The sequence below is a fragment of the Mastomys coucha genome, unplaced genomic scaffold, assembly GCF_008632895.1.
Source record: "Mastomys coucha isolate ucsf_1 unplaced genomic scaffold, UCSF_Mcou_1 pScaffold6, whole genome shotgun sequence".
Lineage (NCBI taxonomy): Eukaryota > Metazoa > Chordata > Mammalia > Rodentia > Muridae > Mastomys > Mastomys coucha.
Genome location: NW_022196912.1, coordinates 73,677,953 through 73,690,383, shown reverse-complemented (window position 1 = coordinate 73,690,383; position 12,431 = coordinate 73,677,953). Strand labels below are relative to the sequence as shown.

The 12,431-nt window shown below is 38.3% G+C and overlaps 1 protein-coding gene across 1 annotated transcript in view; it reads left to right on the top strand.

Annotated features, from left to right (window-relative positions):
- Sec23a (Sec23 homolog A, COPII coat complex component) overlaps window positions 1–12,349 on the top strand; it is a 53,010-nt gene extending 40,661 nt beyond the window's left edge. Inside the window, exons 18-20 of the mRNA XM_031355328.1 lie at window positions 1,992–2,147; window positions 3,900–3,965; window positions 11,011–12,349. Coding sequence (XP_031211188.1) covers window positions 1,992–2,147; window positions 3,900–3,965; window positions 11,011–11,100 — 312 coding nt within the window. The 3' untranslated portion in view covers window positions 11,101–12,349. The remainder of the gene's footprint in view (window positions 1–1,991; window positions 2,148–3,899; window positions 3,966–11,010) is intronic.
- Window positions 12,350–12,431: the final 82 nt, after the last annotated feature.

Sequence of the window (12,431 nt, the reverse complement as noted above, 5' to 3'; positions counted from 1 at the left end):
GTGTGTTTGTGTGTGTGTGTGTATGTGTGTGTGTGTATGTGTGTGTGTGTTTGCTCACATGTATTCAATGCATATGTGAGTGTAGGTGCTAATGGAGTCCAGGAGAGCTAGAGTTCTGAGCAGTTATGAACTGCTTTATGTGGGTGCTAGAGGCTGAACTTGGACCCTCTGTCAAGTACTTTTAACCACTGAGCCACTTCTCCAGCCACTGTTTTTTGTTTTTTGATTATTTTTAATTGATACCAGCTTCTAATGCATCTTATATTTTAAGAAGAATAATAGGGACAGGGTTTTTCTTTTTTCTTTTTTTTCCTTTTTTGTTTTTTTTTTTTGAGACACCAAATGCTGTGATTAAAGGTGTGTGCCACCACTGCCCGCAAAGTATGCTCTAAATTTTTTTTTGTTTGTTTGTTTGTTTGTTTTTTCGAGACAGGGTTTCTCTGTATAGCTGTGGAACTCACTCTGTAGACCAGGCTGGGCTCGAATCCTCTGCCTTCCAAGTGCTGGGATTAAAGGCTTGTGCCACCAGTCTGGGCAGTGGTGGTCTTTGAAATGCAGAACATAAAGGTATACAGAATACACACTGACTGACTCAAATAACTTGGCTTCCAAACCAGCTTTAACATTCTAAATTAATTACTATGCCTCTAGACTCACAGTTGCTCTTCTACAGTACATTGTCTTTATAGCATTATCAGCATCATTAGTAAAATTTTTAGTCTATGTCTTATCAGAATGTAACTAGCTGCGCATGGTGGTGCACACCTTTCATCCCAGCACTCAAGAGGCAGAGGCAGGCAGATCTCTATGAGTTTGAGGCCACCCTGGTCTATACAGTGAATTTCAGGATTATTTAGAGAGACTGTCAACAAAACAAACAAAAGGAAAAGATTGTGACTGCATTGGTAAATACTTTTGAAAGTCACTAGTTTTCTCTAGGAAATCTGCAGTAAAACCTCCCTCACAGAACAGAAACGATGTTTTGGTTGATATTAATTTGATGTGATACATAGTGTTGTAATTTTTTCTGGTGTTTCTATTTCTTTTAAGTTTTAAAAACAGTATAGTTTTACTTTCTATTTCTTTATGTTCCTTTTGTTTTCAGTGTTTGAAACAGGGTCAAACTTTGTAGTCCTGGTTGGTCTGGGACGTGATAAGTTGAGCAGGCTGACCTCAAGCTTGAGTTGACACTCTTGCCCTTGCCTGTCAGTGCTAGGATTATAGGCATGCACCATCATACCTGGTCTGTCTTTGCTTTCTTTAAACTGTTTTTATATCAGACTCCTTTCTTCCTCCATTGATTGAGGCTTACTCATAGTGTCCATTGGTTTAAGTAAACCCCACCTCAGCTATCTGTGCTTATTGCATCTGATTTTCCTTTGACTTTTAAATTGGAGAAGTATCTTAGGATTTCATTGCTATGAGAAGACACCATGACCAAGGCACCTCCTATAAAGGAAAACATTTATTTGGGGCTGGCTTATAGGTTGAGAGGTTTAATTGATTATCATGATGGGAAGCATGGCAGTGTGCAGGCAGACATGGTGCTGGAGGAAGAGTTCTATGCCTTGATCTGAAGACAGCCTTATGAGACTACTGTATTTTATACTGATCAGAGCTTAAGCATATGTGTTATCTCAAAGCCTACTTCTATGTGACACACTTCCTCTAACAAGGCCCCACATCTCCAATAGGGCCACACACCCTAATAATGCCACTCCCCATGGGCTAAGCATTCAAATACATGAGTCTGTGGGGCCATACCTATTCAAACCACCACAAGAATATGCTTATTTTGTATTTAATAATATATCCTTTTACTTATGTTTTCTCAACTGAAGTAAGTACTTGTAATTTTTAAAGTTGAGGTCAGTGGAAGTATTTTCCCATATTCTTTTGTTTTCTGAAGATAACTCCCTTTGAAGAAAAGTCTACTCAAGAATTTTAGATCACCAAGAAATTTAAAATAATTCCTTTGTTTTTAAAACTAGACTATTGCACAGTGGCGGAAGTCAGGATACCAGGACATGCCAGAATATGAAAACTTCCGGCACCTTCTGCAAGCCCCGGTAGATGATGCACAAGAGATTCTTCACTCCAGATTTCCAATGCCGAGATACATTGACACTGAGCACGGTGGCAGCCAGGTGAGGAACACCCTGTGTCGTGTATGCAGGACCGCAGTGAGGTGATCCTGCTTGTGTTCTGATTGTAACATGAGCCTTCTGCCACACAAGGCCAAGGGCAGGACAGGGAAGCAGGGCAGGAAGGGAACAAAGCAATATAGTCATTGCCTAGTTGCCCAAACAGCCGGTTTTCTCTAGTTCTGCCTCCATCATAGCTCTTGTTACCACCGTAATGCCATCCAGACAGTGTGCCAGCTGTGGCTTAGCAAAAACATAAGAGCAGCTTGGAAAACAATTCCCTGTACTTTTCTTAAAGCCTATGAGGTTTTCTAATTTGTTTCAATTTTGTAGAAAGTAACTTGTCAGGTTCAAGAAAGCATTGTGGTATCAAAACATGCTTTATGATTCTTAGAGCTCAGAGGAGCCAATGGATCTGTACATGCATACGTGGTCAGGTTAGGGCTACTTGGCACACATTCGGGAAACCTTTCTGATCAGAGCTGAAACAGTTCTATTGTGAATTGTTACACATTTTACTTATTCCATAAATAAAGCAGGGAAGTAGTTTGCTTAGTGTTTTGTCCCTAGTATCTAGCACAGTGATATATCAACACCAACTTTATATTAGTTTTACTTTGTTTATAATAGGAGCTATCTATCATGTATTGAGACTTTGCAAGTATTTTCCATGCCGTCTTCATTTGAGCCCCATACCCATTCTATTATTATCTCTACTTTATTGTAATAGAATTAAGACATATTATTTGTACTACCAAGAAAGCACATTAAATGGAGCTAGGTTTTTCTTTTTTCTTTTTCTTTTTTAAAAGAAGTAGTATCTTACTACGTAGTTCAGACTGACCTTGAACATTCCTACTGCCTCAGCCTCCTGGATACTGAGATTCCAGGTTTGTAAGCCTGCCGACCCTAACTAGGAGTTAATATATGAGTCCCAGGCTTTTCACCCTAGGACTAGAGCTACTTAGGGAATAGAAAAAGATTTTTGTACGATTCTAAATTTCAAAAGATTAGATTGCTTTTGTTCTTCTAGAATGAATTAAGATTTTTGATGAATTCATTCGTCAATATCTTAATGTATATTGTTGTTTTCCTTATTTAATTACTCATTTACTTATTGATTGATTGATTTAGCTGTTGTAGAGGACAGATAAATATTGCTTAAGTTATCATCTGCTGATTAAAATCATTTTTATGAGGCTTTAGACTTCTTTTGTTTCAGGTAAAACTGTATTTTCACATTCATTTTAAAATAAGTTTTATGTTAACAAATAAACATTTGTAAACTTGTTTTTATTTCATGTGTTTGGGTGCTTTGCCTATGTCTGTACAACACACACATGCAGCACAGAAAGAAACCAGAAGAGGGAGTCAGATACCCTAGGTTAAAGATAGTAGTTACAGATGGTTGTGAGTCACTACATGGGTGCTGGGAATCCAACCAACACAGGTCCTCTGGAAGAGCAATCAGTGCTCTTAACTGCTAAGCCCTCTCTCTAGTCCTGTAATACAACTTTTATGTGCTGAGTTTGGGATTCAGTATTTATTATTTTATGAATGTTACAAATAAGTGATGTTGAAAGTATATTATTTATATTGTGGTTGATGCATTTTAATATCTAACTTTGTGTTACATTTTAACAAAATGTACCAATATATTCAGTTAAATTGGTTTTAGATGGTATATTGTCTGTAGATTATCTTACTAAGCCTGTTTCTGATCAGTACTATTATTTATTTATTTTTACTTTTAAGGCTCGTTTCCTCCTTTCGAAAGTCAACCCTTCACAGACTCATAATAACATGTATGCCTGGGGGCAGGTAAGTGTGAACCGCAGTCTTGGAACTAACTTCTTTCTTTGTTCTTAGTTATTTTAGTAAAAGCTACATTTCCCCTATATATTTAATGATGATTTCTATGAGGAAACATAGGGAAGAGTAGAAAATGTAACTAGTATTTGGTGCTACCTTACAAAATAAGAAAATGATCCTGTCACACAGAACCTCTTCAGATTCCAAGTTTAGCACCAATCCACTGGAGACAAAAGCAACAAAGTCTATACCATGGCATCTGGTTCCTTGTTTTCTTCCCACAGAGCACCTTTTTAGTCTGTATTTCCAAGGCTCAAAGCTAGTTCCTTACAATTCCCCTTCCCACCTCTGGCTATTCACATCCATTTTGTCTGTTTCACTTTCCATTCTCTCTCCTCCATGCCATTGGCCAAAGCCAGATGCTCTTACCACTGTCACAGACAGCACAGCAATTTCCTGCCTAGAAATTAGGATCCTTGTGCTTGATTCTTCTGAGTACCAGGGTTACAGTTGTGTGCCACCACACCTGGCCTTGTGGTCTTCTTTGACATGTGATTAAAGATCAATATTTAGTTAATGTGGATGTGTACCACTATATAGAGTGAATGTGGAAGTCAGAGGACAACTTGCCAGAATTGATTCTTTCCTTCTAGCTGTGGTTTCCAGGAGTGGAATTCAGCATTGGGCAAATACCTTTATCCACTGAGCCATTTTGCCTGTACTTCTTACAATGATACTATTTTTTATGTACTTTCATTCAATTGTTAAAATGTATATGAAGAATATGTTATTAATTCCCTCATTAGAAGAGAAAATTGGGGTTAGACCTACATTTTATTTATTTATTTAGCATTCAAGGCATGAGTATGAGTGGAGGTCAGAGGACAGCTTGGGAGTTTGTTCTTTCCCTTCTACCGCGTAGATCCTAGGGACTGAGTCAGGCCGTCAAGCTTACTTCTACCGCGTGGATCTTAGGGACTGAGTCAGGCCGTCAGGCTTACTTCTACCGCTTGGATCCTAGGGGTTGAGCTCAGGCTGTCAGGCTTCCTGGCAGAAACTTTTGCCCGGTGAGCCTTCTTGATGGGCCAGGCCCTGTTTTTAACCCAGGCCACTCTAACTGCACATTCAGAATTTATAGTGTAGGTTAATTTAATGATTCCAGCTTGGGAATTAACTAGCTGAATGTTTTGCTAAAAATTAATGGGATCTGACCTCTCACTATTTTTATTGCTAGAAATCAAGAACCCAGTGATAGCTGTGTATGGGGATAGCATAAGGTACACATCCCCATATATATAAAAAAAAAAACAAAAACAAAAACCAAACCCTTTTCTACCTCATGTACTATGTATGAGTTTGAAGTCCATTCTTAGCATTCAGATGTCAGCATTCAAGAAAATCCCAACATCACTGTGAAGGGATGTACAGTTATTGTGAAGTTTTAGAGGAAGGTCAGTCGCATCCATGTCAGACTCAGATGTGAGTAGGATGTGCTCTGGGCTGATGAAGGTGGGAGATGGAAAGGACCCGCTGCTGTTTGTGCTGTCTGGATTGAGTACACATGGTGAGCACAGCATGATGGGAGCACAACATGGCACAGGACGAGGTCTTCATGTACTCACCTTTCATCAGTGTCCCTTACTGAAGCCATAAACTTGATAGGTGAATAATGTATGCACAGTTCCAGGGAGAGCATGTGCTGCTCGTTCAGTATCTCAGTTCCAGAAAGATGAGTTGATTCTTGAGGGGAACGATGGTGACCTTGTTTCAAAGTCAGCTGCTTTGATTGAGCCAGTGACAGGGTAGAAGTAAGGACATCACAAACATTTTGGATGGTATCTGTGCTTCTGAAAAAGAAACTAAGGAGTAATCAAAGAATAGAAATGAGGTTCTGGCTTGTATCAAAATTTTGTTGGGAAAAAGACTTCTAATGATGACTTTTAGTAGTGAAAAAAGAACACACACACATAACCCACACACAAACACATGCACACTCACAAACTCACACACGTTCTCAAACAAAACTCCCGTGATAAGTCTTATGCATGAATGGCCTGCAGAGGGCATTGCCGCATTACTGTTACCCAGTGCTTTCTATCCTTAGTGTTGTAAAGCTTGAGCCGAGCTCGCTAATCCCGGGTGTGTTTTATTTGTTAAAATTTATTTTATTTCTTATTGTTGGGGTATGTGTCTATATTTATGCATGTTGTATATATGTATGTATGTGTGTCTGTGTACACACATGCCACAGTACACATGTAGAGGTCAGAGGACAACCTTCAAGTTAGTTCCCTATTTTCACCTTTATGTGGGTACAGGATTGTGTCTTCAGGCTTGCATGTCAAGTACCTTTACCTGATGAGACTCTGGATATATTTTACGTGTTTTTGTTTTGTTTATTAATAATAGATTTTCCCCTTCACATAATATATCCTGATTGTGGTTTTTCCTCCCTCTACTCCTCCCAGTTCCTTCCTTCCTCCCTTCCCGTCTAGATTCACTCCTTTCCTGTTTCTCATTAGAAAACAAACAGGCTTCTTTCTAAGGGAATGTGATATGATATGATATGATATATGATAAAAGCTAACACATTAAATTGCATGAAACAAGAACCCAAGAGAAGGCACAAGAAACAGAGACCCACTTGTTCACACATTCAGAATTCACATAAAAACACTAAACTGGAAGCCTTAAAAAATATGAACAGGGCCTGGTCCAGATGTGTACAGGCTTGTGCATACTACCCCAGCCTCTTCGACTTCATATGAGCTTTGATTATGTTGATTTAGAGCAGTGTTTCTCAACATGTGGGTTGCAACCCTTTTGACAAGCCTCTACCTCCAAAAATACTTACATTACAAATATTTTATAACAGTAACAAAATTACAGTTATGAAGTAGCAATGAACATAGTTTTATGGTTGGGGTCACCACAACATGAGCTATATCAAAGGGTCGAAGTATTAGGAAGGTTAAGAGCCACTAATTCAGAGGGTCTTGGTTTATTGGTGTTTTCCATCCCCTCTGGCTCTCACACTCTTTCTGCCTTCTTTCTTCAGGGATCACTGAGCTGTCAAGGGAGGGATTTGATGGAGACATATGTTTAGGGATGAAAATTTAAGATCTCTCATTGTCTCCATAAGGTCTGGCTGTGGGTCTCTGTATTTGTTCCGATGTGCTGCAGGAGGAAGCTTCTCTGATGATGGCTGACCAAGGAAGGCATTGGTCTATGAATACAACAGAGTGTCATTAGGGATCATTATTACTATGCTGCATAGTAGAATTTGGTTATATCCTAGTTCTCTAGGATATGGAGTCTCCGGCTCTTGCATACTCATCAGTGTTGGGTACGGGTGCCATCTCATGGAGTGAGCTGTAAGTCAGTTAGATAGTGGTTGGTCACTCCCACAAGTTTTGTGCCACCATTGCCCTACATATCTTTCAAGCAGAACACCATTGTAGATAAAAGATTTGTGGGTTAGGTTGATTTTTTTTACATTTCTCTTTTGATATATTTTAAACAGAAAAAGGCTCACTTGAAAAATAGAGATCAACTCCCTGCTACTTTTTGATAGAATTGAATTAAGCACTAGTATTTTATACATTTGAAATAATATCTCTGTAATATATATAAATTAACAATATAGGAGATACAGATCTGGGAGTGGATGTGTTGAGGTGTAAACTAAGGAAAATGAAAAAAAAAGTTTTCTACAGGAAGGATATAAGCAGTAGCCACTAGGTTGCTGGTGACACTGAGCTCTCCTGGGGACATGGTGAGTGCAGAATGAGGACAAGTGTTTGAGTGTCACACAGGGAGGATTTCCCAACATGTGATACTGACATGTGCTTACTGACTCTGCCTGCTGTCCCACTGCTTTATGCTGCTTAGATCACCCTTACAGCACTGGTGGGCACAGGGGGTCTTGTTACTGTGTAGCTGCAGAAGCACACAGATTCGGTGGGCTCTGAGAGCCACGTGGATAGGAAGCAACAGAGACACAGGAACCTGGGCATTCTGACTCCATTTCCTCAGTCCTAGCACATTGCTCCTTCCTTGCCAGTTCTTTCACGTCCTTAGGCATTGACATGTTTCATGATTTTTCTTTTATTCAGATTATGTTTTGGCATGTCTGTGGCATGCCAGAGTAGATCCATGGAGCTATGAATTCTCATCTCATATTTGCCATTAATCTGCTGATTTCTATAATTTTCCTGTTTTTTTTTAAAGACTTATGTATTTTATGTATATGAGTATACTGTAGCTGTCTTCAGATAAACCAGAAGCGGATCCCATTATAGATGGTTGTGAGCCACCATGTGGTTGCTGGGAATTGAACTCAGGACCTTTGGAAGAGCAGTCAGTGCTCTTAACCACTGAGCCATCTCTCCAGCCCAATTTTCCTGTTTTTAAACTTAAAAATTTTATTAATGATGGAATTTGTGAATCAGGAGAAAATGAAAAAAATTCAGATATTTAAAATCCTGGAAAATATTTTTTTTTTTTGCCACAGTAAAATTTCATTGCCAATTGATAGGGTTATTTATCAAAATAGTTTTCCAATCTAGTTTTTATTAAAATTGATATTAGAAATTTTCCTTCACTGCTGTTAATTACACAAAATCAGTTAAAATGACTGGAAAAATTGATAATCATAGGCTATTTTAAAATAATATTATAAGCTGGACATAGTATGCACACTTTTATTTTAGATTTTTTTTGTTGTTGTTTTGTTTTTCAAGACAGTGTTTCTCTGAGTAGCCCTGGCTGTCCTGGAACTCACTCTGTAGACCAGGTTGGCCTCGAACTCAGAAATTTGACTGTCTCTAAAGGTTTGTTTGTTTGTTTGTTTATTTATTTATTTATTTATTTATTTATTATGTAAGTACACTGTAGCTGTCTTCAGACGCACCAGAAGAGGTCATCAGATTTCATTACGGGTCGTTGTGAGCCACCATGTGGTTGCTGGGATTTGAACTCATGACCTTCCGAAGAGCAGTCGGTGCTCTCCACCCCGAGCCATCTCACCAGCCCGTATGCACACTTTTAATCCCAGCAGTCAGTGAATTCCAAATCATCTTGGTCTGTGTGGCAAGGTTGAGGTCAGCCAGGACTACACAGTGAGAACCTTACTCAGAAAGAAAGACAGGAGGTAGAGGGAGAAAAGAAGGGAGGATGAGAGGGAGGGAGGAAGGAAGGAAGGAAAAAAGGAAGGAAGGAGAGAGAGAAATAAATAAACGAATTTGCTTCCTTTTGGCTAGCATTTTTGTTAGAAATGCCAGGGGGAAGGAAGTCTGGAGATCAAGGTATCTTAGCAAAGAGAGAGATGATTTATTATTATTGTGTGTGTGTGTGTGTGTGTGTGTGTGTGTGTGCATGCAGGCTTTGTGGGAGTTTATGTGCACCAGGAGGCCAAGGAAGGCAGAAGAGAGTGCTGGATCCCCTGGAGCTGGAACCGTAGTTATGAGTGCACTGCCATGTGTGTGCTTGAGACCAAACATGGATCTTCTGCCAGAGCAAGTGCTCTTGATTGATTGATGAGCCAACTCTGTAAATTCTAGCTATTTTCTTTTTAATTATTATTAATTTTTAAGGTTATAATACACAATGATATTTATTTATGGTATCTTTAAAATTTCTACTTATGGTTTCAATTTTTTAAATTTAATTTATTTATATACTTAATTTTTAAGACAGAGTCTTTCTGTGTAGCTCTGCTGTCTTAGGACTCTCTCTGTAGACCAGGTTGTCCTAGAACTCACAGGGATCGCCCTAACTTTGTCTTCTGAGTGCTAGAACTAAAGATGTGTGCCACGACACTTGGATTTTGTTTTTAATTATGTGGATAGCTGTGTGTCTGTGTATATCTGTGCAGTGAAGGCCAGAGGTGGCGACAGATTCCTGGGGCTGACGTTACAGGCAACTGTGTGCCACTTGATAAGAGTCCTTCCTTAGTATCTAACTCTGGTCCTCTGAAAGAGTTGCAAGCCCCCTGAGCATTTGGCCATCCCTCCAGCCTTCATTATACTTTATTCTAATTTGTTGCCCCATCCTTCTGCCTTTACCAGACTCTCCTGTCCCATTTCCTTTTCTTGTCCTAAGTATCCGCTTCTGCTTTGATGTCAACTATATCCCATTGCATTACCTCCTTCCTCTCTCATTAAAATTACTTCTTCCTCTTTCACAGTCTTCTTCCTAGTGTATCATACACATACTTTCATTTGTGTGTGAACCAATGAAGATGTGTGTATATTTTCAATGAAATGAAAACACATATACACCCTGAAGTCTGGTTCTATATATGAGAGGAAATGTGTTTGGTTTTTTTTTTGACTGTGACTTACGTTTCTTAATAGTGATTTCAAGTTTCATCCATTTTTCTACAAATGTCATGATTTCTTTGCATCTGAATAATGTTCCAGTGTGCACGTGTACCACATTTTCTGTATCTGTTCATCTTGGCTAGTTCCATAGTCTAGCTGTTGAGGACATCGTTTAACAATAATGTGAGTGTGCATGCATCTCTATGCAGGACTCAGATCCTTTAGGTAAAAGCTCAGGAGTGGGACAGCTGGATCATATGGCAGCTCTGGTTTTCCTATGTTGTTTGAATGAATTTCTAACATTTTCATTGGTTCACAAATAAATAAAAACACTAAACAGTGTTTTTGAAGCATCTGTAGATTCCCATGGTGGCTGGCCAAGTTTCTACCAGCAGTGAAATCACCTCTTTCCTTGTTTCCTCACCAGGTCAGGCCATCTGAGAGCCCTAACTGTTCACTCTGTCACAGTGGTGGTCTTTCTGGTAACTCACCCCAGCCTGAGATAGTTCATTTAGTAGCAGAAACTTAATGATTTGGGATCAGTCCCTGTACAACAAAGACAGTTCTGTCACTCAGGAAATCCTAGGGATTTAGATGAGTTTCGCTCTCAGGATCCAGGGTCCTTGTGGTGGCCATTACTCTGTTTAAAATGATTTGTCTGTTTTGAGACTTGCATGGACCTCTTCATTACCACCTGTGTTTTAATTACAAATCCTCCTCTTTTCCTCCAGGAGTCCGGAGCACCTATTCTCACAGATGATGTTAGCTTACAAGTGTTCATGGATCATTTGAAGAAACTTGCAGTGTCAAGTGCTGCTTGACATGCCAGATGTCTCAAACACTCAAGAATTACTACTTCAGTTTCTTTTGCTTTTTTCATTTATCTGTGGAAACAGAGATCTCTCTCTAAACCTGTTTTGTGTCAGTTTGGTGTGAGATAACATATGGAAAAATGTTGATGATTATAGATTAAGCTGAACTATAATGAGAGCAATGAGAACAAGTTTGTTTTGCCTGATACAGTATTATAACTGGTTTTGTAACTTTGAAGTCTTTATGATTTAATTACATTTAGTGAGTTAGAATGGTTTGCTTTGTATTACACATACCACTTATTTGTATCCTGCAGACAGATCTAGATGGCACTGGGTGTCCTCCCTGACCTTTTAGGGATTATTTAATAAGAGCCAGAAAGGAACAAATCAATAGTGATGATATATGGATAGTTTGCTTTTTTTGTGAATTAATTTTCTGGTTTTTTTTTTTTAGCATATATTGTATATGCTATTCTATATTTTGTTAAATTGGATTTATTTTATGGTTTATTTAGGAATTATTTGACTTTATAGTAGCAATTTTTGTGAAGGTAATTTAATGTTTTTGGTTATTTTTAAAAATTATTTAGAGCTAAAAAATTTGAGTGAGGTAATAACCCCACAGCAGACATTAAATGTGAAATTCCTACAGAGAACCCAACTCAGTTATTAACTAGAGTAATTTTTTAGAGGAAGGAAATTGTCACGTTGATTAAAGAAATTCTTTGCAGTAAAAGACTGGTATAGCTACTATCCATATTTTGTTTTTTGTTATATCATTTATTGTTCCCCTTCTTAGATAATTTTCCATTGTGTTCTTCAGTATGTTAACACTATTCTAGGAGTTTTCACTTCACTCTTTGTTTTTGTTTCCTTGTGAATTTATTAATTTGTGGTTCTTACTGAGACAGTATTAATATAATATTTAATTATGTCATGTGGAGATAGTTCTGTTTGATTTATTGATTAGTATCATTCACTTTTACCTTTTAAAGTTTACTTGTAGCAAATGTTTACATTGCTGAAGCAGATAAGTCTGACAATGAAATGTATGTATCAAGTGCTGAACACGTAAGGGGTGCTTTGGTGGGCGCAGCAGTGGGCACTGACTGCACTTGTATGAACACAATCAGGCAATGGCAAAGCAGAAGCTTCAACTGTTATATTCGACTGTCTAAGTAAATTGCTTTGTTCTGTTTTATTTGAATTGAACTGTGCTAGGCCAAAAATGCCAATAAAATATACCTTTCTCTGTTTTCTTAGTTATTTTAAAATCTAGTAAAAGCCTGGGAAACATAATGTAAAGTTAGAGCGCTTTTTTTTTTTTTTTTTTTTTT